At 44.1% G+C, this 25496-nt stretch overlaps 1 protein-coding gene across 1 annotated transcript; it reads left to right on the top strand.

Moving 5' to 3' along the window:
* Positions 1-24990, top strand: npepps (aminopeptidase puromycin sensitive). The gene is made up of 23 exons (XM_066698914.1): positions 1-367; positions 5203-5287; positions 7334-7411; positions 8512-8633; positions 10199-10306; positions 10630-10830; positions 10984-11080; positions 11172-11205; positions 11495-11609; positions 12870-13034; positions 13563-13667; positions 14365-14425; positions 14794-14903; positions 16759-16822; positions 17011-17150; positions 17732-17866; positions 17996-18215; positions 18564-18706; positions 18850-18906; positions 19565-19672; positions 20058-20213; positions 20643-20690; positions 23497-24990. Exons 1-23 carry the CDS (start codon positions 68-70, stop codon positions 23650-23652), a joined length of 2808 nt encoding a protein of 935 aa, XP_066555011.1. The 5' UTR covers positions 1-67; the 3' UTR covers positions 23653-24990.
* Positions 24991-25496: the final 506 nt, after the last annotated feature.

The following is a 25496-nucleotide window of genomic DNA, read 5'->3' as shown; positions in this document are numbered from 1 at the left end:
ACGCACGCACGCACGGCGCGTCTGTGTTTTCGGTCGGCAGAGGGAACGGGCACAGTTCGGTATTTCTATGCTGCTGGTCTTTAGCCGTCGGATTTTCCTGTCATCTGTCAGAGAAATAATCCCCCAAAGCCACGTTTTGCTCTCGAAAGCCACTCTGCTCTGCTCTCCAGCCCGGTTCACAGTGAAACCGAGAGCCAGTGTCGTCTCCGCCAGCGATTCCAGCCGAGCTCCAGTGACAGACACCATGCCAGAGAGGAGGCCCTTCGAGCGGCTACCCACTGACGTCTACCCCGTCAACTACGGGTTGTGCCTGAAGCCCGACCTCATCGACTTCACCTTCGAGGGGAAGCTGGAGGCCGCTGTGGAGGTAAGGCACCCAGCAGCAGACAGCGCAGCTCAACGGTACTGCCTGCGTTACGTAATGTCGTTTACTGTATCCACGAAGGGGGCTGTCCTGTATGTATCCTTCCCAGATTAGCGTTACTACTTATTATACAGTGTAGGTAGAGCGACTGTTATATAATAGTATACATGTTGTCAAACTGTGCATTCACATATTACACAAATAATCATAACGAAGGGAGGTAAAATATTTCAGTTACAATAGTCACAATAATGACCATTCAATTATCATTCCAGGCGAATGACTTTTCTGCAGAGCTCTGGGCTTCCGCCTTCGCTGTGGAGCCCAGTTTAAATGTCAAAGCAAAGGGCTGCTTTATGCAATCCCGTGTCTTAATGTATTATTTTGTAGATCTTTTTAATCTCACCCTAGACCCTGCACAATTGTACGAGACTGAGAGCATGCTAGCAGACATCCACAGTCTCATTTTTAAATTCCCTTCTGCAGTGTAAGAAGTGTTTAGGCTAACGTGGGTCGGTGAAAGTGCACTTAAGTGCTCCATAAATCTGTGGTTTAGACGACCAGTCCTATTATTATTATTTATTTATTGGCAGAAATTCCTTATGAATATAAACCACACTCAGGCCTTGATAAGGAGGCTCCAACAGATCATCTTGTCTTGGTGTAAATGCCTTGAAAGGTTTTCTGTAACCAAAAGGTGAATTGAACAAGGTTTGCATTAATATGATTTTACAGTGAACTACAGCACAATAAACTTAATCAAAGTTAATCTCAAAATGTTTAAATGTGCAGTGAAGCGATCACAGAGAATACAATGAAAGCACATCAGTTCAGTATGTTTCACGCTCGATTCTTTGTTGTTGTTGTTGTTTTTTTATGTTTAGTTTGTTTAATATACAATAATCTAGTTCAGCATGTTATTATTTCTTATTTATATCATAGCAAACACCCTTATCCATGGCGGTTGTTAAAAACAGCTCAACCAGAGCTCCATTCAGTGCAACACATATGGCAAATGGACATGGGTTAACCATGCTAATTACAGCCTGTGGTGTAGGACGGGAGAGGGAGACAATCTTGTAAAGAAACCAGTTTGCACATAGTCAATAATATTTATACTGTAAAAGGTTGAAAGCATTGCTAGAGTTGTGAGGTCTAGAGGCCCAATGCAAATAGTTAATTTTGGTTTCAAGTCAAGTACATTGCATTTGCCTGCAGCAGTCACACACTTCATGTGTTTAGTGGCACTGTTGTGATGTCGCATTCTAGTGTCTGCTCCGTGAAGTGTCTACTGACTTGCTATGTTCCTTGTTAGTGGTAGCATTTAATTTAGGACAAGATCTCCATTATACACGTACCTAAAGCTGCAGAGAAATGTGTAGAAAGCAGGAGGCGATGAGCGATACTTGAGGCTCAGAATGAGGCTTTACATTACTGCTTTCCTTCTCCCGAACACTTTCTTCTTATTTAGACAGTTCAGTATTCCCTCTTTACATGACAAACATGTATCATCATATGGGTAAAGAATTTGTCATTAAGGTGTAGCTATAATTGATCATTAAGTGCCGGCTGTAAAATGCTGTGTGGGGAATGAATCGTGAAGGTCCAGTCGCAGTCTCCCATCATCCAGCAAAGCGGCAGTTCTGACAATTGTGAGAGAGGATATTGATAACTACTCATCCTGTGTTGCTATTGGGCTGCTAAGCCGTGACAGCTCTCTGTGAAGACCATGCTCCCAGCTGCCATTGTTCATCAGTCAGCACTCCCACCAAGGGCTGTGACTCAGAGCTGAGACGACCTGTTTAACTGGGCCAGTGGGCCAGCTCTGCTGTCTCAGTCTTGTCATGTGTCCCTGTTGCCTTACCTTTATTATACATTTTGTTTCCCAATTGTGTCATTCAAAAAGGTGTTATTGGTCTTCATTTCTGCAACAATTTTTAAATTCAACATATTATATAATGGTATGCTTATAGTATTCCAGCAGTGATTTCCCCCCAAAAATGGCATTTAGGGTCCCACAGCATACTGTATTCTGACAGAGGACGGTATGCTCCCTTCAGAATGTAAAAAAAGCAAAACCTATTATTCTGTCAAGATTCTCATTCTAACTCTGAGATTTTGTGATGTGACTACAATAATGTTTTGAATAATGTTTTTAATGTTTTGTCCCACAGAGTTCTTTGAAGTATTATTTTTTCCATGGAATAGAAAAACATTTGACCTAAAGTATGTGACTAGCCAGCAGTTAAGTCATCACTTAGGACTGTGAGTTTAGGCAGCAACATACTGGATTATATAGGAGATTTTTATGAATACCCATTTTAATGTAGTTATTTTTACAAATGTTGGAAAAACATGATCACGTTGTTTTCTGAATAGACCTCAACTTTTCATGATAACAGATTCCCACAGCAGCCCACACCAGCCCACTTGTTTCCAGCCAGCTGCACTGAACTGCAGTAATCCTGTATCCAGGGCAAGACAGTGCCCTAGCCCAGGTCCCAACCACAGTCACTGTTATTTGCCCCCTAAAGGAAAGCAGTAACAAAAGGAACTACTATGGATCCCTAGTTTATTTGAAAGAAATTTAAGCTGTTCCCAGTATCCTATTTTCAATTGTTGTTGTCTGTTGCTTTAACACTTTTATTATTTTTATTCTCACTACAGTTCATATTTGCTGTGTACTTGTATGATGATTTTAAAAATATTTTTAAATTCTGCATAATCATCTCATTGCAGCTTCCAGTCTATAACTGAATAATGGCACATTGAAGCGGCTAAAGCTTGGACAGACATGTTGTACATGAACGTGATCTTTTGTGTTATTTGGTTCAGTCATTATACAAGGTTGTGGTTGTCATTCGAGAGCGCTGTTATAGGCTGTGGAAAATAACCAGTGTGCATGGGGACGGGGAATCTGCATTCTGAGAGAGACGAGCAAGGCCTTTTCACACAGACATCCTCCCTGAAGACTAAAACACATGCTGGCTTTAAGCCACTCCATTTGCAAACTGCTTTCCAGTCTATTATGAAAGCTATGTCAGTGGATCTTAAAAACACCGGATAGTATGATTAGCCTGTAATGAAGTAGCTGACATACAAATTTTGCCTTGGAAATCAGCAAATTGAGTGTGTGTGTTTGTGTATGTATATGTGTGTGTGTATATACTTGCGTGTGTGTTTTTTTAATACGTGTGTGTATGTAAATGGAAAGATCCATAGTGAATCCTTGTACCCTTAGTGAGAAAAAGTGGAAGAATGTGCTATTCCCCCAATCACTCTTCAGTGCAAATGGAGTGGGGTTAGAGACATCTATTGAATTTAATGTGACCATCATATAGTTTCCCTTTTTAAATGTATAGCTGTCGATATTCTATGAGGATAAGGATTTAATGGGGATTATAACCTCCTTACAAACAGGCTTTCATGGCATGCTAATTCTGTTACTTGTGATATGTGATAGCATGGGAAAGACCATGCAGATCCATTTGGAGGCAAAGTGCAGCGCTGTAGATTTAGAGGCAGTGTTGAATTCCCAGACACCCGACAGTGGGATTGCAGCTCCAGCTCCACTCACCTGCTCTCAGGGTTACATGGCCATGTGCTGTATTGCAGGCTGTGTGCAGCTCGCTCCTCATTCTGTAAAGTTCAGGTCAGCTGAAAGGAAGCTTTTCAAATTCTAAAGCCATGTGATTGTTTTGGGGTGTGTCTTTGTCCTACACTAGCATTAAAACCCGGGAAGTCAAGTGTCCTCTGAATGCTCCTGCTTCACTCAGCCTGAATGAGGTGCTGCGTGCACTTGCACCATAGTATTTGTTCTTCCTTTATCTTTTACTAAGCTTGCATTCGATACTGCTCGGCCTCAAGTTATTTAGAGTCCTGCTGATGCACGGAGATGTTGCTTCAGTGCTGAGATGTACATTCATTTGTTTGAAATAAGATTATGCCCACATGGAGTATTTGAGAAAATGCAAAGTGAGCACCTTCAATGATGCAGAATTACGTCCTCTGATTAAGCCAGTCACCACACAATTCTTGCCATGCTGGTAAGTCAGTTGTTCCCTTTCCCCCACACTGCAGACTTGCAGCCCATGCTCATATTATCCATGTTTTCACAGGCTGTAGAAAATGTGTTACTGTTTGACAATGGAACTGAAAAAACTGAACTGAAAGTTCTTCCTGCCTCAAACACTCTGCCTGCAGTGGAGCATTGTTATGTGCTGCACTGCTGATATGAGCCTCTGTAGTTATTGACAGAAGTTTTATAAGAGTTCACAAGCCTTAGACACACTAGCTGTGCAAAGCACAACAAAACAACTTCAGTGTCAGCAGATTGCATCACACACAGGGTGCCAACTGTCCTCCAGTGACCCAACAAATTCACTCTTAATTTCCACCTTCAAGTGATCAGCTATGAGGTTCCAGCTGGGAACATGGGGTAACCAGTCAGCTGAGCGGCGTGGCTATTACAGAGATTCTCTATGCTTTTTTGCATTCGATGGACGGTTACTTACTAAATACACTGGGTTTTAGTGATATGCCATTATTATCACTGATACCAGAATTGTTCAATCCAGGAAAACATTATTGTGGGTGAAAAAATTGTGTGAAGCTAATAGTTTCTTTCAATGTCAGGTGTATATTTTTACTGGTTAGTTAGATGCACAGTTGCCAGGAGCCAGGACCTGCAGGATCAGTTGCGGCTGTTGTCTCCAGAGAGCCAAGTGCTGGAATGCTTTCTGGACTGCTTTGCTGCCTTTCGCTCTAGATGGGCCGTTACATTGCTGGACTATAACACTGTGGTTTTAATTTCTGTTCTTGTTTTCTGTTGCTTGTAGGTCATACAGGCTACCAATCAGATTGTGATGAACTGTGCAGATATCGACATCATCACAGCATCCTTTGTGCCAGAGGGAGGAGAGGGTGAGTGAACTGAGGGCAGCGCACCCACCGTCTGATATCCCCCCGATCACCGCAAGAGAGGCTGCAAAACACCGCAGCTCCATGCCTGCTGGTTTGGTTGTCGGTAGCCTACAGTCAGCCTGGTGCAGGGCCTGGTGCTTCACACTGCATTCCCAATACTCCTCCTGCAACCGACATTCTCACTCCTGTATGAATGTACAAAGCATGTGATTCCCCCCATTGTGATGTGAGGTGGCCTGCAGACACGTCCATATTTCTGGTTTGCCACTGGTTTGTTGATGTACTTTGACTGATGCATCAGTCTTATCTGATTGATTTACTTAGGCAGACCCTGGATGACTGTAAACTGTGAACAAACTAGTCACTTGATGCAGGCAGAGCAATTACTACTTTTCACCTTCACTTACTTTGCAGTGTACCATGGCAACCTTTCCACTGTTGTTATGGAAACCATAGCAGTGTGCAGCAGTCACTGCCACCCTTTGGGGGAATGCGCACTGTGGCCCCTCATCATATGTCAGACTTGATCTGCTCTTTAATTTCCCTTGTTATAAAAATCAATTTCCATGAAGTGTCATGCTTTGTCTCGGGCTTTGATCTCACTGCCAAGGTTGCCCCTCCAGAGCGCAGGCTGTGTGTGTACAGTGTCGTGGGTGGCTGGGATTCTGAACACTGTTTACAGTTATACCAATCGCTCTCAGATGTGAAATACTTCCTTTATATATCTCAAACACGTGTTTTTTCAAAGTGAAGTCCTGGCTCTCTTCAGATGAGCATAAGCCATTTACTCTGCAGCTTGTGAAACACTTTCTGTTGCATCCAGCAAGTAATGACACGCAACTGCAGGAGTGGATTATATGTTTATTTCACAACGTGTGAACTGTTGCCTCCTGTGCTACAGGAGTTACCAGGAAAGTGCAGAGAGGCTGAAGACATTTTACTGCAGATTAGCTTGCATTGATTCCCTCTGGTCTGTTTGGGGAGTGCTGACTGTGTTCCTCCAGATGTCTGCAGCTGGGATAGTGCTAGATATCATTATAGAGAGCTGAGAGATGCACATCCTACACAGTCAATGTGCACTTCTGTCAGGTGCCCATTCATTGTTATAATCATGATTTCTGTTGGTTGTGTTTTATACCTTTGAAAAGTCTCAGTCACACACAAGCACTGTGTAGGAGAGCACCATTGTTTAAGCAACAGCTGTGCTCTGCTGTGCTGGGGTAATTATTCCTAGCCTTTAAGGGTGTGAACATCGTGGCACAAATGTTGTTTGAGTTGCATCTGTATTGAGTAAGGATGGGCATCCGCAGCTCTTTTCTTTCCTGTCTGAGACCCGAGTGATACACTTCCCATTATCCAACTGAAGGCTGGCTTTTGTGTTTACATCATACTCTTACTTTAATGGCAGAGAGCTCAGGCCACAGAGCACGATAGTATTTACTAAACTGTTTTATCTCCTCACACGCTTGGGAATGTTAAGTGTGGCCCTGCGAACGGGAATGGGAGATGATCTCATATCCATCATTTGCTACCATTCTGTAACGAAGGCCTCGTGTTTCAGTGTGAATGTCGCAGCACTAGAGCTGCAGATAAACAGTTTAAACTGCTGTTCATGTGCTAGCAGAAATTATGTTAATCAAATATGAACAGGCTTTATCAACTGTTATTTTTGAACATTTACATTTTATAATGTTTTTTAAAGCACTCTCAGTAGGTAGAGGGATGCTGAGAAGCAGGCTGGAGTATTGCAGGTGCAGCATGGGCTTTGCTGTGTGCTGAAGATCCCCTCATAAGACCTTCCTGGGAAATTGCCTGGAAGTATCAATGAGACACTGCCCTGTCAGCACTTGTTGGCATGTGTGCAGGCCTGTTACAGTATCTCTGACACGCTGGGCACGTGTGCTGATGACCACAGTCTGACTGCTCACTGCACCCCACTGAGCTCTAACCTGCTGACAGGGATGCCAGTCACTAGTTCACTGTGGCATAGAAAACCAATCCCAGATGGCTGTTGTAAGGTTACCTTTGTTGTTGTTTTTCCTTTAGAGATAAATGCTACGGGATTCAACTATCAGAACGAGGATGAGAAAGTCACTCTGTCATTCCCCAGTGCTCTTCAGAAAGGTGAGCTGATTGCATGAGAATTTTAACAATGCATACATTCACAGTGACAATTAACATAACCATTTATCAGATATAAGCATTAGCAATGTCCTTATTTACTAAGACAAATACAAAGTTCAAATCTGTTTGTATTGAATTAGGTAGTGGACATAGCATGCTGTTTATAACAAAACCTTTTGTTACCACCACCTGGTATAAAATCCAGACAGCAAAGCTAATTAGATCCTCACAGCAGCTCTGAATTATATTTAGTCCATTAATAGGGCTTCAGGCGCTAGATTAACACTGTGCCTGTTTTATTGAATAACAAGGGTCACTCTGGTGGTGTGCAGCTTTGCCTCAGCAGCAGGTGTAAAATTAATCGCTGTGAGAAAGAAGTAGTAGAACACACTGACACTACGCAGCATTTGGGCCTAGGACAGCAGACTGAAATGTGGCAACACATGCCCGTATCTCCCCTAATTGGAGTCCTGTGGGAATGAGACCTTTAAATCACTGAAAGACATCCGAATGTAAGCATGCTTCATGTCGTTAAATGCATCCAATCCGTTTCTCATTTAATACCCTTCGGGAATCCAACGCCTGCAGTGCTGCCAACTGCAGTAATGGAGTTTAATGCAGAACTTGCAATAAGCCGAAAGGGCCAGAGTTTGTTTATTCATTTCTCATGTTTTTTGTTCAACGGTTTCCCATGTAGCTCATCCCTATATCTCTCCCATAGGAAATGAGTCAGTGTAAATCTGCACCATTTAAATATGTTGTATTGCTCTTGATGTAGAGAAAAAAAAAAACATGCCCATCTTTTGTGAAATAAAACGGAACAAAACAAAAAGTTGAGTGAAATCCTATTTTAAAATGTCATCTAGTGCTTTGTAGCAGGGACAGTTTTTGATGCCAAACACACTGTTAATTTGTTAGCTAACTGTACAGCTCTGTGTAACGACCATGCTAAAGGCTCATTCAGGCTACATGGCTATCACTTTAAAAAAGTCACATTAGGGCTCTTTAAGAAAATTGTAGTCATCAGAAATGAACTCCATTAAGTGAGACTTGTTGGCAAACAGTGTACCATTTAATGATTTTTTTTTACTTTGTTGCAGGTTCTGGTTCACTAAAGATAGATTTTGTTGGAGAACTGAATGATAAAATGAAAGGGTTTTATAGAAGTAAATATGCAATCCCTACCGGAGAAATCCGCTATGCTGCTGTCACACAGTTTGAGGTAAATGATTGGTAAAAGGCTTTACATTATGGTGTCTTTCCTGTATATCCTGCACAGACAGTTTTTTTTCTGATTGGATGTTAGCACTAGTTTTGCAGATTAGGTATAGGACGTATATACACTCACCTAAAGGATTATTAGGAACACCTGTTCAATTTCTCATTAATGCAATTATCTAACCAACCAATCACATGGCAGTTGCTTCAATGCATTTAGGGGTGTGGTCCTGGTCAAGACAATCTCCTGAACTCCAAACTGAATGTCTGAATGGGAAAGAAAGGTGATTTAAGCAATTTTGAGCGTGGCATGGTTGTTGGTGCCAGACGGGCCGGTCTGAGTATTTCACAATCTGCTCAGTTACTGGGATTTTCACGCACAACCATTTCTAGGGTTTACAAAGAATGGTGTGAAAAGGGAAAAACATCCAGTATGCGGCAGTCCTGTGGGCGAAAATGCCTTGTTGATGCTAGAGGTCAGAGGAGAATGGGCCGACTGATTCAAGCTGATAGAAGAGCAACTTTGACTGAAATAACCACTCGTTACAACCGAGGTATGCAGCAAAGCATTTGTGAAGCCACAACACGTACAACCTTGAGGCGGATGGGCAACAACAGCAGAAGACCCCACCGGGTACCACTCATCTCCACTACAAATAGGAAAAAGAGGCTACAATTTGCACAAGCTCACCAAAATTGGACAGTTGAAGACTGGAAAAATGTTGCCTGGTCTGATGAGTCTCGATTTCTGTTGAGACTTCAGATGGTAGAGTCAGAATTTGGCGTAAACAGAATGAGAACATGGATCCATCATGCCTTGTTACCACTGTGCAGGCTGGTGGTGGTGGTGTAATGGTGTGGGGGATGTTTTCTTGGCACACTTTAGGCCCCTTAGTGCCAATTGGGCATCGTTTAAATGCCACGGCCTACCTGAGCATTGTTTCTGACCATGTCCATCCCTTTATGACCACCAAGTACCCATCCTCTGATGGCTACTTCCAGCAGGATAATGCACCATGTCACAAAGGTCGAATCATTTCAAATTGGTTTCTTGAACATGACAATGAGTTCACTGTACTAAACTGGCCCCCACAGTCACCAGATCTCAACCCAATAGAGCATCTTTGGGATGTGGTGGAACGGGAGCTTCGTGCCCTGGATGTGCATCCCACAAATCTCCATCAACTGCAAGATGCTATCCTATCAATATGGGCCAACATTTCTAAAGAATGCTTTCAGCACCTTGTTGAATCAATGCCACGTAGAATTAAGGCAGTTCTGAAGGCGAAAGGGGGTCAAACACAGTATTAGTATGGTGTTCCTAATAATCCTTTAGGTGAGTGTATATATAGAGGGAGATTGATCGATATATAGATAGATAGGTATATATATAGGTACATGGCGCACAGTTCCACACAGAGATACAAACAGTCAGTCTCTGTACCATTATAAGATCAACGTAGTGACTATGAGTGTTTGTAATATCCAAGCGCTCTTCCCTAATGTGTGCAAACCTGTATTTCCTCCTTCCTGTATGTAATGACCTGCCGTGATGCATTTGTGTTGTAGGCCACTGACGCCCGCCGAGCCTTCCCCTGCTGGGACGAGCCGGCCATCAAAGCGACCTTCGACATTTCCCTGATTGTGCCCAAGGACAGGGTGGCTCTGTCCAACATGGTGAGCGCCGCGCTGCCCAGACTGCTAGTCTGGGGACATTTTAACTAAAAGCTTCAAGATGGGTTTCCACTCTTCAGGTCATCTTTACTATGTCTGCTCTAAATATTTATAATTTATAACATCCACAACTGTGCATTGAGCCTCTATAGATGTGGTGCCGGGAACAGCAGAAGTTTCACTGTGTCCTAGCAGCGCATCTGTGTTCTAGCAACGCATCTCACTTTATCAGAATTCGGTATCTCTTCATGTTGTCTGCGACCACATCTGTGTGCTAATTGCAAGGCTGTGAATTTTAACCGCTAAATTCCTTCTTCCCATTTCAGAATGTCATTGATAGAAAGCCATATCCCGAAGACGAGAGCCTTGTAGAAGTGAAGTTCGCTACGACGCCGATCATGTCTACGTACCTAGTGGCATTTGTAGTGGGGGAGTACGACTTTGTTGAAAGCAAGTCCTCTGATGGTGTAGTAGTCCGTGTCTATACTCCCCTTGGAAAGGCAGAACAAGGGAAATTTGCGTTAGAGGTGAGTTATTATTTTGGGGTGTTAGATCTGATTTTCATTGTTCATTCTGAGACCTAAAATGAAATCACAGCGTTGACAATTCCCAGACATCCTCAAGTGTGAAGTCTGGAATCCTCCTGCTAACACACACTCTCTCTCTCTCTCCCTCTCTAGGTGGCGGTAAAAACCTTGCCTTTTTACAAAGACTATTTTAATGTTCCGTATCCGCTGCCTAAAATTGATCTCATAGCTATCGCTGACTTTGCTGCTGGTAAGTACACACAAACTGGTTAGTTTTTTTTTTTTTTTTTTTAAATACACAATAAAGTCTTTATATTAATATGTATTTTAACTGTTTATAGGTGCCATGGAAAACTGGGGCCTTGTTACTTACAGGTATCTTTTTTTCATTTTGATTTCACCAGGGTAGTTCTATCTTTCCTTCCAAGTGTAGTTTCAGCCAATGTAAATCCACATAGTGCTGCACATCCTTTTGTAATAACAGACCAAAATATCAATACCAGCACATCTTGCCTTCTCACTACTGTACTCTTAGAACTCTTCAAGATAAAGGAATCAGTTAGTTATTTTTGTCTAAGTTAACCCTATCCTCCTCATACATTGTGTGATTGTGCGACTGTGTGATAGTGGGCCGAGGATAACTACTGAGGCCATTTCTCCACAGAGAGACAGCTCTGCTCATCGACCCCAAGAACTCCTGCTCCTCCTCGCGCCAGTGGGTGGCCCTCGTGGTCGGTCATGAGCTCGCTCACCAGTGGTTTGGGAATCTCGTCACCATGGTAATCTCTGCTCATTGCCAGTCATGTTCAGAACGTGCCTCTCCTTTTCTGGAGCCCAGCTCGGGCAGTTAGCGGTCTCTCGGGACCAGTTTGAATATTGTTCTCAAATACAGAAACACGATTGGTCAAGCTTGTACTGACAGGCTCAGAATTACAATGACACTTTGAACTATTGTTGTCTTGTTCTTACAAGTGATTGAGAGGATCTGCATGACATATGAGTGTCTGTAAGTAGAAATGTGTGTGTGTGTGTTTGTATCACTGGATGGTCTTTGAACACAGAGGTTTCTGCATTCCCAGTAGATGTGTTCAGAGCATGCTAATTAAGTTGGCCTTCAAGGCTGTTAAATTATGTGCCCTGTCTTTGTTGGCTTATTAATGACATCACATGAGAAGGTTGCTACTAGCTTCAGTGTTTCGAATCACTGACATGGCAGACGTTTCAAGTCTGTGGCACAGGTCCTGTGCGTGCTGTGCTGATGTTATTGTAGTCCTCTTTTCTCTTCAACCTCTTGGTTTTGTTTTGCTTAATCATACATAATATCCGAGTCCATAGTGACAAGTGTGGTGAAGGACACCCCTGGGACACTTTGCATATTTTGCTGGAGAGATTAGCTTGTTTTTTTTTACCTCAGTTCCCTGCAGTAAGAGTAGCCACTCCTCCCGCTGGCCCTTACTAGTACAGTATCCACTCAGCATCTGCTGTGCTGTGATGTTTATGTACTTTGTTTTTCATCAGTTGTGTCAGCAGTCAGTTGGGTCTCGTCTTGCAGCTCAGAGCATTGCAGTAATACCACATACCACACAGGATTGAATTTCTCTTTCTTGTCCAGACTGGCTGTCTGGTTCTTAATCTGTGCCTGGCAAACTTTCTTGCTCCTGGGGAGTAGCTGAGTTATTTGCACCCTGCTCCACCCCCAACCCCCCAGCTCTTTGAACCTCTTGTTTTGTGCTCATCCTCCTTATCTCATAGGTTCATCTTGGTTTGCATATCATAAGAAAACATTGGCTTCACGTAAATGCCACTAATTCAACACAGTGGTAAACAGCAGCTGAAAGTCCTGCTACATACAGTACTCTGTGTAGGACAAGCTAGTGTGCTATTGGGCACCTTTTTCTCTACATTTTTCAGTTAAAATGTCCCAGTTCAGGACCCCATAACTGCCTCAGCTGGCACTGTTTTGATTGTGTTAATGTTTCTCTTGTGTGTTTTCCCTGCTGTGAGTCCATTCCTGATCTGTGTGACTGGTCTGCTTGTAGGAGTGGTGGACCCACTTGTGGCTGAACGAGGGATTTGCATCCTGGATAGAGTACCTGTGTGTCGACCACTGCTTCCCGGAATACGACATCTGGACACAGTTCGTGTCTGCCGACTACACGCGTGCTTTGGACCTCGACGCCCTGGACAACAGCCATCCCATAGAGGTACAGTGGCAGCCACAAATGGGCCAGGCAGGATGGCACATATCTGCCCTGTGCTATAGCATAGCAAGACAGTGTGCAGACACACTGCAAACCCTGCCCTGAGCAGCTGTGTGGATTTAAAAACCTGCACCATTACAAATGTAGTCCATCACTGTTATACAGGGCCCTTATCTTTTAGGTTTAATTCAATTAACATGAATACCTGGCACCTACAATGTCTTCCATGCTGTGTGATAGTGTTATTTCCACAGACAACCAGGAATCAGGTCCTCCAAAAATAGGTATTTTAATTAAAAAAGAAGAAGAAATAAAACCTACAGTCTTTGTTCTGCTGTGGTTCTGTTGTGGTTTCCAAAGGCGCGTCCTGCCGGAGCTGTGAGGATAGTGTGGGTTGTCTGTCACCTGCTGTCAGGAACTTAGCCTCACAAGGTCCAGAGGCTCCTTGCTTTAGTAGACTAGCTGGTACAAGGTGTTTGTGAAGTGTCTCCAGGTCAAGTTCAAGCCGTAATGCATTTCTTTGTGTTCTAGGTGAATGTAGGACACCCCTCTGAGGTCGATGAAATCTTTGATGCCATTTCCTACAGTAAAGGAGCTTCCGTTATCCGTATGCTGCATAACTACATTGGGGATGAGGTGGGGAACCATGCTTCTGAACCACAATGCTCAATTTACTGTCATTGTGCTTTCACCATAGTCATGGTTATTAAAACAAATACAAAACACATCAACTTTCTATTTTTGTAGAGCACTTAAACATATTTGCAGAGGTTATCACTCAAGTCAGTGACAAGTTAGTTTACTTCAATTCCATTGAAAGCAGACTGTTGTTATGTTGTGCTGTGTGCCTTTGTGTTTGAGGAGGTTGATCAGCTAACCATGCTGTGAACCAAGCTCCTTATTATCGCTGCCCGTCACATGATCCGGGCAGTGCCTGCCTCTGTACCCGTCGTGAAGCCGCTGCCTGCTGGGGTCCAGGCTGCTCAAGCTGTCTGCGCAGATGCACAGGCCAGTGCAGGGAGGCTGTTGACTGTTTTCTTTGAAACGTGGCTGTGCGTACAAGGCAATGGCCAAATACTGGGCAAACTAAATAAATCCTATTATGCTGCAGTTGCCCCAGTATTACTATAACTGTTACAAGATCCTGGTCTCTGAGGATTAGCCAGTACAACCTACAAAATAAGAGAGTTTATCAGCACAGTGAAGTTCCACAGGGAACAGCTGCCCACTGCTGCCCCTGCTGAGGCCCAGAACTGGGCTCTGTGGGCCCAGATCATGCCCAGTCTGCAGACAGACACATCTGTTCCTAACCCACTTGATTTCTGTTCCTTAGGACTTCAGGAAAGGAATGAATGCATACCTTACGAAGTTTCAACATAAAAACGCATCCACAGGTGAAAAAAGCATTTTGTGTAATGTTTTGTGCCCACCTAGGTTGTCTTGTGTTAGTTGCTGTTGGGACATTTATCTTGTATAAACACTGCATGGTTATACCTTGATTTGTGAAACGTAGTTGTGTTTACATCCTTGCCTTATTTAATTTTACACACAAAAACTATGTTTGTCTTGTCAGAAGATGTGCGAGTGTAACTCCCTCTGCTGTCTGCATTCACTCCCTCAGGCCTCTTTCATGTCTGAACAGGACAAGGCCTCAGACCTCAGCTTTACACCTTTGATGCCCACATAAGCAACAGTTCCCCCTGGTGGTAGTTTCTATGACTGTTTTTGTGTAAATGTCTCCAATGCTCCTGCTGTCTCACAGAGGACCTTTGGGACTGTCTGGAACAGTCCAGTGGGAAGCCAATAGCAGCTGTTATGAGCACATGGACCAAGCAAATGGGATTTCCAATTATTGTTGTGGATCAAGAGCAGGTGAGTTGTATTGTATTTTGTACCACATGTAAATATACCAACACGTGCTGAAGAAAATAAACTTGACACCAAATTCCTCTACTGAATTTATTTATATTATTGTTTTAGTAGCGTATCACCTGAGTGTAATACAGGGTAGCCCTGTCTAGCTTGTGTTAGTGAGTTTGCCTGAAGTCCTGCTTCCTTCCCAGGGCAGCTATCAAGATGACCCTGCAGACTACAGTGCCATGTGAAAGTATTCACCCCCCTTGGGATTTTTCCTATTTTGTTGCCTTAAAATAGATTTTTGGGGGGTTTGTATCATTTGATTTACACAACATGCCTACCACTTTGAAGATGCAAAATAATTTTTATTGTGAAACAAACAAGAAATAAGACACACAAAAAAGAAAACTTGAGCATGCATAACTATTCACCCCCCCAACATCAATATTTTTGCAGCAATTACAGTCTCTTGGGGGTACATCTCAATAAGGTTAGCACATCTAGCCACTGGGATTTTTGCCCATTCTTCAAGGCAAAACTGCTCCAGCTCCTTCAAGTTGGATGGGTTCCGCTGGTGTACAGCAATCTTTAAGTCTTACCACAGATTCTCAGTTGGATTGAGGTCTGGGCTTTGACTAGGCCATTCCAAGACATTTAAATGTTTCCCCTTAAAACAAGTGTTGCTTTAGCAGTATGCTTAGGGTCATTGTCCTGCTGGAAAGTGAACCTCCGTCCCAGTCTCAAATCTCTGGAAGACTGAAGCAGGTTTCCCTCAAGAATTTCCCTGTATTTTGCGCCATCCATCATTCCTTCAATTCTGACCAGTTTCCCAGTCCCTGCCGATGGAAAAACATCCCCACAGCATGATGCCGCCACCACCATGCTTCACTGGGATGGTGTTCTCGGGGTGATGAGAGGTGTTGGGTTTGCGCCAGACATAGCGTTTTCCTTGATGGCCAAAAAGCTAAATTTTAGTCTCATCTGACCAGAGTACCTTCTTCCATATGTTTGGGGAGTCTCTCACATGCCTTTTGGCGAACAGCAAACATGTTTGCTTATTTTTTTCTTTAAGCAATGACTTTTTTTCTGGCCACTCTTCTGTAAAGCCCAGCTCTGTGGTGTGTACGGCTTAATGTGGTCCTATGGACAGATACTCCAATTTCGGCTGTGGAGCTTTGCAGCTCCTTCAGGGTTATCTTTGGTCTCTTTGTTGCCTCTCTGATTAATGCCCTCCTTGCCTGGTCCGTGAGTTTTGGTGGGCGGCTCTCTTGGCAGGTTTGTTGTTGTGCCATATTCTTTCCATTTTTCAATAATGGATTTAATGGTGCTCCGTGGGATGTTCAACGTTTTGGATATTTTTTTATAACCCAACCCTGATCTGTAACTTTGTCCCTGACCTGTTTGCAGAGCTCCTTGGTCTTTGTGGTGCCACTTGCTGAGTGGTGTTGCAGACTCGGGGGGCCTTTCAGAACAGCTGTATATATACTGAGATCATGTGACACTTAGATTGCGCACAGGTGGACTTTATTTAACTAATTATGTGACTTCTGAAGGTAATTCGTTGCACCAGATCTTATTTAGGCGCTTCATAGCAAAGGGGGTTAATACATACATACGCACCACTTTTCAGTTTTAAATTTTTTACCAATGTGGGATATTTTGTGTATGTCCATTACATGAAATCCAAATAAAAATCAATTTAAATTACAGGTTGTAATGCAGCAAAATAGGAAAAATGCCAAGGGGGTGAATACTTTTGCAAGGCACTGAATCTAGTTCCCAGAATTATGCTGTAAATGAACATGTCTGCTCAATGCTAACGGTGTTTAATAATTACACTGGGGGTGATGCAATATGTTATTTTTTTCAGCAAGGAGAAGACAGAGTGCTGAAATTGTCCCAGAAGAAGTTCTGTGCCAGTGGACCATACAACGGTAAGACAGGCCAGTCTTATTGCTCATGCACTCTGTACCTCACAGTATTACTTGCCCGTGCAGTCCCAGGGAAGCAGTCGAGGACAGACTTAGGGGATTGTGAGGGGACAGCGTTGTGTGCTGCTGTTGCTGAGGACCCACAGTGTATCTGTGAGTCTTGGTCAGAAACTGGTGTGATCCATCCCCAGGTGAGGAGTGTCTGAGCTGGATGGTGCCCCTCAGTATCTGCACCAGCGAGGACCCCAGCTGCACCAAGATCAACGTGCTTCTGGACAGCCCAGAGACCACCATCACTCTGAAGAATGTGAGCCCAGAGCAGTGGGTGAAGGTGAGGCCAGTGGGAGCTGGGAGACCAGCTGTGGTCAGCGTTCTGCTCTGATCATTTTAGAAGACCGTACAACCTGTTTTCACAGTTGTTTCTCAGCTGCAGCTGTGTTTGTAATCTCAGTAGGCTTGCACTGTTTCAATCAGATGTGTGCCACTGAATTCCAGTGAGCATTTCCCCCGCAGCCCTCAGTGCAGTTTCCTGGGTCAGCAGTTACTCCACTGCCAGGGTTGGGCCGGGGAGAGGGGCTGGCATTTCATAATGTAAACTCTTCTTTAAGGGGCTTTAACAGTTTGTTAATTTGTGAGGTTTGTTTATTATTGATTCGTTGAGTTGCTGGCTGTAGTGGACCCCCAGACAGGGGGAGAGGGAGCAGCAGGTCCTGTGTGCAGCTGACTGTGCAGAACTCCCAGTGAGTGGCACACAGACAGCAGGCCAGGTCCCAGCCTGTCTGCCCTGCCCCTGTTCCAGCACACAGAGACACACTGGCCAAGAAAAACATGCAGTTTAAGTCTTGCACTAGATCAAGTTTTAAAACTCAAAACTGTAGTTAACAGCATCTTTTTCAACCCTTCCGTGTGCAGATCAACCCTGGGACAGTGGGCTTCTATCGGATTCAGTACAGCACAGTCATGTTGGCGAACTTGCTGCCAGGAATCCGGGACCTGACCTTGCTGCCGGTGGACCGGCTGGGACTGCAGAACGATCTCTTCTCACTGGTGAGTGAGGAGCCACTCTGGGTGTTTTCCTTCTCTGCTCTGAATGGTAGTGAAACACTCTGCTTATCCATGGCTGCTGCTGGACAGTAATCATCAGACCGTGTCTGTTTTCTATGTGTGGTTCTCCAGGCTAGAGCCGGAATGATCAGCACAGTGGAGGTGCTGAAGATGATGGAGGCCTTTGTCAACGAGCCCAACTACACAGTCTGGAGCGACCTGAGCTGCAACCTGGGAGTGTTGTCATCCCTCCTCTCCCATACTGACTACCATGAGGAGCTGCAGGACTTCGTCCGAGACCTGTTCACCCCCATTGGGCAGAAGCTGGGCTGGGACTCCAAGCAGGGTGAAGGTGGGCCTGCAGGCTTTTCTCTCGGCAGACAGCAATACAGGCTAATCCTTGAGTGTGTAACTGATTGGAAAAGTGGGACTCTGGGTTTGGGCTGCATGGTGCCTCTTCCTTTGTGTTTGTTTGGAGTGAGAGACCAGGCAGTGGAGCCCCACGGGTTTGACTCTTGTGTTATAATTTAAAAGCTCACCAAAAAGCTGTCTGCTGAAAGTAACTGTTTTTATGGACGCCCTACGGCTATAGTACAGGAGCGTTTCTTCCGGCAGTGTGACACAGCATCTGTCTGCCACCGCAGTGATCTGTTTGTGCATCATGCTGGCCTGTGTGTGACATGTTGTCCTCGTTCTGCAGGGCACCTGGACGCTCTGCTCCGGGGGCTGGTCCTGGGGAAGCTGGGGAAAGCGGGACACAAGCCCACCCTGGATGAGGCACGTCGCCGCTTCAAGGATCACGTTGATGGCAAACAGACGCTCTCTGCTGACCTGAGGAGCCCGGTAAATTCCCCCACGCTGCCCCACTCCCTCCACAGGGCTGCTGCCCTCTCCTGGGACAGGGCTGTTTTAGCTCGAAATTCAAATTGTTTTGAAAGGTAAAAGGAGCTGCTGCCCAGAGTTTTAATCTGTGTTTCTTCTTTCAGGTCTATTTAACAGTGTTGAAGCATGGAGACAGTACCACATTGGACATTATGCTCAAGGTAATATCTCATGTCCATTTGTTTAAATTAGACTGTTTTGAACATGAATTAAAATACTGGAAAGTTGTTTATTTTAAGTTCAATCAGTTAGTGCATTTTGTAGAATAATGTATTAAATACGCGTTACTTGCAGTGGAGATGAAAGAACACATGACTACAGTGAACATGGCGGTCTGAGGAAGACAGGAAGTTACAATCAGACAGGGCATCTTCTCTGTGACTTCTGTGGACTTGGTCCTCAGTAGAGGTGGCAGTGCCCTCTAGTGGACTTATTGCAAATCATTCCTAGCACTGGAGAATATTGCAAACAGCACTTATAGTTTCCTGGTTTCCTGAGAGGGAATGACCCGTCTCTCAGATTAGAAACTGTCCTTTGTAGACAATATATTACAATTTAAATCTTTATTTAGTGTTTCCATTGTATAGTAAATCTGGTAGCAACACTTTACCACAAGTGTATCTGATCCCTTTGGTTAAAGAAGGTGTCCATTATCTTATCAAAGTTCCCAGTATTTATTGTGTTTTATGGATCATTGATGTAAGTTATTTGCACAGTAATAGTGCCTTGTGTCTGGAGTACTGGAGTCCAGTGGAGCCAGGCCAGTGCGGTCTGTCCTGCTGAGCTCAGTGTTCAGTGTTGGGTCTCTCTCTCCTCCAGCTGCACAAGCAAGCCGACATGCAGGAGGAGAAGAACCGCATCGAGAGAGTGCTGGGGGCCATCGCTGCTCCCGAGCTCATCCAGAAAGTCCTGAATTTCGCTTTGTCTGTATGTTTTCTTGTTTCTCTATGTATCAGTGGCACTTCTGGCAAATCCCTCCTTGTGTCTGTGTGTCAGCATGTCCCTCTGTGCGGGCGTTTCAGCATTTCCCTCTGTGTGACCACATGCCCCTCTGTGTTTCAGCGTGTACCTCAGTATGTCTGCGTGTGCCTCTGTGTTTCGGCATGTCAGCGTTTCCCTCTGTGTGACCGTGATTCCCTCAGTGTGTCAGAGTTTCAGTGTGTACCTCAGTATGTCAGTGTGTCTCTTCAAGTCAACATTTGTGCATGTCCCCCTGTGTCAGCGTGTCCCTCAGCTTTTCAGCGTGTCCCTCTGTGTGGCTGTGTACGTCTGTGTGTCCACATGTCTAACGAGGTGTCTGTGGTGGTTGCAGGAAGAGGTGCGTCCTCAGGACACTGTGTCAGTCATTGGGGGAGTGGCCGGCAGCAGTAAGCAGGGCCGGAAAGCAGCCTGGAAATTCGTGAAGGACAACTGGGAGGAGCTGCACAACCGCTACCAGGGTGGCTTCCTCATATCCCGGCTAATCAAGGCAAGTGTGTCGGACTGCCGCACCCACACGGCTCTTCAGGGGTAGCTGTGAGCAACTTGCAAAAACAAATATTTATTACAGGTGTATTATCCAGACTGAGGCTGTAAAACGCACAGAGATCTTGTACTTCCTGGTTGCACAGCCCTGAGTTGTGTCTGTGGATAGATGCATCTTGCTTATGTCAGCATTTGTTCCAACTGCTTTCTATATTTGCATAAAGATATAAATAATTAACTAGTGTAAGCATTTTTGTCATTAACTAATTTTCTGATATTCTTAATTTATTTGTACTTGTATATACAAATAAGAAATGCTTAAAACTCTTGTACATTGAATAATTAATGATTTTGCATACATAAATGATAACTGGATTCAAGGCACCTATCATTTTGAATACAATTATATTTTAATCTCTTCCCTCTCTTGCAGCTCTCAGTTGATGGCTTTGCTATAGATAAGATGGCTGCTGAGGTGAAGGTGAGGATGTCTCTTGTGTATTTAAATGTGTAGGGTGTGCATCTTGTTTTAACTTGTCAGGGTAATGTAAGTAGATGGATTATGAACTGGTTGATGTATAGGAAACAGAGGGTGTCGATTAGAGGAGTCGCTTCTAACTGGAGTGAGGTTGTTAGTGGAGTTCCACAGGGATCAGTACTAGGGCCTTTGCTTTTCCTAATTTATATTAATGATCTGGACTCTGGGATAGTTAGCAAACTTGTCAAATTTGCAGATTATACAATAATAGGTGGCTCATCAGATACAAGCTCGGCAGCACAGTCTAGTCAAAGGGACTTAGATAATATTCAGTTGTGGGCCGACACCTGGCAGATGAAATTCAGTGTGGACAAGTGCAAGGTAATACATGCAGGTAACAAAAATGTCCACTATAATTACACTATGGGAGGAATAGAACTAGATGAAGTAACGCATGAGAAAGACCTAGGAGTCTATGTGGACGCATCACTTTCTCCATCCAAACAATGTGGGGAAGCAATAAAAAAGGCAAACAGAATGTTGGGGTATATTGTCAAAAGTGTAGAATTTAAAACAAGGCCAGTAATCCTAAGACTTTACAATGCACCAGGGCTGGTTCTAGACATTTGGAGGCCCTAGGCAAAGTTTATGTTGGAGGCCCCCCTCTTGATTGTTGGACTGGTATAGACGATGCGGGTCGGGGCTCTCCGCCCAGGATTCGAGCCGTGCACCTCCGGCACTCCGCTCTGCAGCGGCTCCAGTGCAGTACAGTGTTAAGCCCTTTACGCAGACAGGCTGGGCCTCCTACCACAGGAGGATTAACACTATACTACTTTTACCGAGGGGTTACGTCACTTTGTAACGATCTCATTATGACACGAATGAGTCACGTTACACTCGCGTATAGGGATGTTACGGTTATGGAGGCCTCGCCTCCAAGCCCGAGGCCCTAGGCAATTGCCTACTCTGCCTATAGGTAGCGCCGGCCCTGTAATGCACTAGTTAGAGCTCATCTGGATACTGTGGACAGTTCTGGGTTCCACACTTCAAGAAAGATATCGCTGCTCTAGAGGCAGTTCAGAGGAGAGCAACCAGACTTATTCCAGGTGTGAAGGGAAAGTCCTACTGAGAGACTGAGGAACTGAACCTTTTCACCCTGGAACAGAGGAGACTACATGGGGACTTGAATCAAGTCTTCAAAATCATGAAAGGCATTGACCACATCAATCCAGAGGAGCTTTTCCAAATCAAGACCGAAAACAGGAGACACTTCTTCACACAGAGAGTCGTCACAATCTGGAACAAACTCCCCAGCGATGTGGTAGAAGCTGAAAATTTGGGAACATTTAAAAATAGACTGGATAGGATCCTTGGATCACTTAGTTATTAATGGGCACCAAACGAGCACTATGGGTCGAATGACCTCCTCTCGTTTGTAAACTTTGTTCTAACAGCTGTTTGATTCCTACCATTGCAAATGAGCAGCTTGACCAAGGTTTTGTTTGCAAAGCATAATTTTAAGCAGTCATCCCCCTGCTGAGAAACGCACGAGTCTGCCGTGCTTGAGGAACAGCGCGTGCTGGTGTCCCGAGTGCATTGAGAGCAGTGTTCCCTGTAGCCCTGTGATGGTGCCGCCTCCTGCCGCATGCGTTAGTGCAGTGGAAGCTGCTGTACACAGACTGAGTGCTTAATCAGGGCCCAGATTCTGAGCCACTTCATGCAGGAGGACTTAAATGCTGACAGACGGAGGTGTGATGTTAATGCAGACAGTGTTCTTCAGTTACTTCTGGAGACAAATTAAGCTAATCTAGTATATGCTAGCATTTTATAGTGCACTACAGACTAACTAAACAGCCCCTTGCTGAAGTGTGTGAACAGGAGAATGTTCCTTTCTCACTCCTGCCAATCTAGTGCCAAATATCCACGATAACAGCCATCTGTTATGTCTCAGAATCCCGCCTGTAGTATATGCCATTGGTCTGTTCTCTCTGTACTACCGTTGGAGGTGTATCAGAAAGCTCTATGCCTAGAAATGGAAGCATCCACCTACACCTCAGGGTGTAAAATGAGGGGCCCTTAGATTAACATACCTTCTTTATTAATCTTTGTCACACAAAGGGAGGTTGTTTTGAGTGTGTATGCGTATGCCCAGTTCAGTCCTGACCTTGCTGAAGGAAGTTATTAATAGCCCTTGCTATTTACAGTGTATTCAGTGTTCGCTCCAAAAATGCTATTAGTACCAAGGCATTAGTATGTTGTGTATATTAGCAGGACCTCCAGTGAAACTCAGAAACTCAGCCTGTGGGTCAAATTACAGAAGTGCTCAAAGAAGTGGGATCAGTGCACAGCTGGGTTGTGTGCTTGTGCTGCTCAGAGCAGTGAGTGAAGGGGTGCCCTGTGAAGACCATGGCCAGGATCATTTTAGTTTTCTCCATATTTTAGGATCGAGTGTGTCTCCAAATGCTGTCATTGCCCTCTACTGTATAGTAAACATTGTTTAAATCGCAGTATATCCCATTAACCTTTATTAATGAAGCAATGTATTTGAGGAAACGTCTCATTGCATATCCATAGTCATTGGGGCACCTCTAGAGTGTCTCTTATTAAACAGTTAAAAATTATGTTTTAGTTTTAGTTATTTTCATTTTAACTGCAGACATTATGTACTCTTGTATACCCTCCTCGGCTGGAATGGCTCATTGCTAATCAGAGCGGCCCTCTGGCACATCTACAGCCACAGCAGTGTGCAGACAGGGCCTGAACAGAGCAGAGTCGCTCGTTCCTCACCAGCCTGTCCTTCTTGCCGCAGAGCTTTTTCGAGAGCCACCACGCACCAGCGGCGGAGCGCACAGTGCAGCAGTGCTGCGAGAACATCCTCCTGAACGCCGCCTGGCTGAAGCGTGACGCCGAGGACATTCACCAGTACCTGCTGCAGCGCCAGGCTCCCCCCCCTCCCACCGTCTGACCCTCCCTGCTCCTCACCAGCCGGCCTGCCGCCGGCCCAAAGGGAGGGTCAGCCACGCAAACCTGACTTCATTTCTCCAAAACAAGCAGAAAAAACTGGTTGGACAGTGAATGTAGTTAACCCCATTCTGCCCACGTGAGATTGTGTTCATGAGATTGAAGTACACTTACAAAAAAAATATAATAATTTTAAAAATTACACACAACACGAACTGTGAAATTGAATTCAAATTAAAATAAGTGAAAATTTGTAAATTCTTGTTTGTATACTATACGATGATTAATTCACTCTTTCAGAAACAGTACTCAAAAAAGCCAGCGGGTCACACAGCCCAGTGCTGAGCGCTTTGTTTAGTGCAGCTGGGCAGGCTGGGGTTAGCAGCTCCTTGCTTTGTGAGCAGCAGTTACTGCACAACACAGCCCTGAATGGCATTGCTGAGAATGGATCAGTGGGAAGGGCAGGAGCCAGCATGGAATCGATATACTATGTATCCAGGGTTTGTTTTTGCAAGACTTCACGTAAGCGTGATGGTGTATATGGTTATGGTGTCTCTCCTCTCCCCTTTGTTTCCTCTCCCAGAAGGACTTTGTTACTCTTACTCTTGGTCCCAAGTCTCCTTCCACCCGGTCAATATCCTCTATAGAACAGCAAAAAAAAAGACATGCTATGGAAAAAACGCTTGTTTAAACATCTGTGTATCAGCCACATTAAATAAAATGGATCAACTTCAGACATTTTTAATAGATTTAGCTTTTATTTTAAAGTTGTGAAACTTATTGAAAGTTCTAAGAACAAACAGGGCCTTTTAGATTATGTTGACAGCTATTGCTGAATATGAAATTAGTTTTACAAAATGAAACTGTTGGGCCCCAGAACTTTGACACAAGAGGTAACACTAGAATTTCATGGCTATTGAATTCAGAAGCCTTAAATTGGTTAAAATGGTTTGCAATAATTATTACACTGTGAAGTGGTAATAGTTACTACACTGTAAACAAAGCAATGTTGTACTAACATTATGAATCTACATAGATTTGTTGAAAGGGTATATTTAAATAGAATTTGCTATTTAGTGTGGCTCTGAACCATACTGGAGAAGGTCATTTACTAACTGTCAGACTGCTTCCCTGAAACATTTGTTGTGCTTTTGTTTTAAACAAAATACAGTTGGTGTTCATAAATATAAAAACAACAAAAAATGTCAATGTGAAATCAATATTTTGCTTTTTACTTTCTTGCAGTTGTGACTTCACTTGGGCCTGTCAGTCCTAGTTCACTGGCCACGATGACATGTTCTTGCTATAAACAGATGCTGTAATAAAGAGAAGAGCAGTGAAACGAGCCCTTTCTTTAATAAACATGGTGCGATATTAATAACACAAGTGACGGAGGGAAGGGGCCCATGCCAGCCTGCTGGCTGAGAGTGCAGGGAAGCAGGAATTAAACCTTCCCAGACTCCGTGATTAACAATGACAGCCTGCTTCTTACTTTAATTTAATACAATGTTGCTATATTCAAATGGTGTTTATTACCCCCTTTCCTTTAGGGAGTTGTTTTATTGATGTTTTCTAATTGTAATCTGTGGGCAATGTGAGCACTAGTGTAAAGTATGATTGTGTTTTTCACAGCAATCTGACATTCCCAGCACAGAGATATCAAGCGACGTGTTAGGTAGTCGTCCTCAGTGGGGTGTGTGGGTAAGTGTGCAGCAGTGACGGAGGTCTCCCAGCGCAAAGGTTCCGCCTTCCTTCATGTACAAGATATGACAGTGACTGGATTATGAGCGATATTGCTTTATCCAACGACACATTTCAGTTTTGCATTCCCCCTGTTTGGATCAAAAC

This window comes from Amia ocellicauda, chromosome 3 (genome assembly GCF_036373705.1).
Source record: "Amia ocellicauda isolate fAmiCal2 chromosome 3, fAmiCal2.hap1, whole genome shotgun sequence".
In the NCBI taxonomy this organism is placed as follows: domain Eukaryota; kingdom Metazoa; phylum Chordata; class Actinopteri; order Amiiformes; family Amiidae; genus Amia; species Amia ocellicauda.
This window is presented reverse-complemented; position numbering and strand designations above follow the sequence as displayed.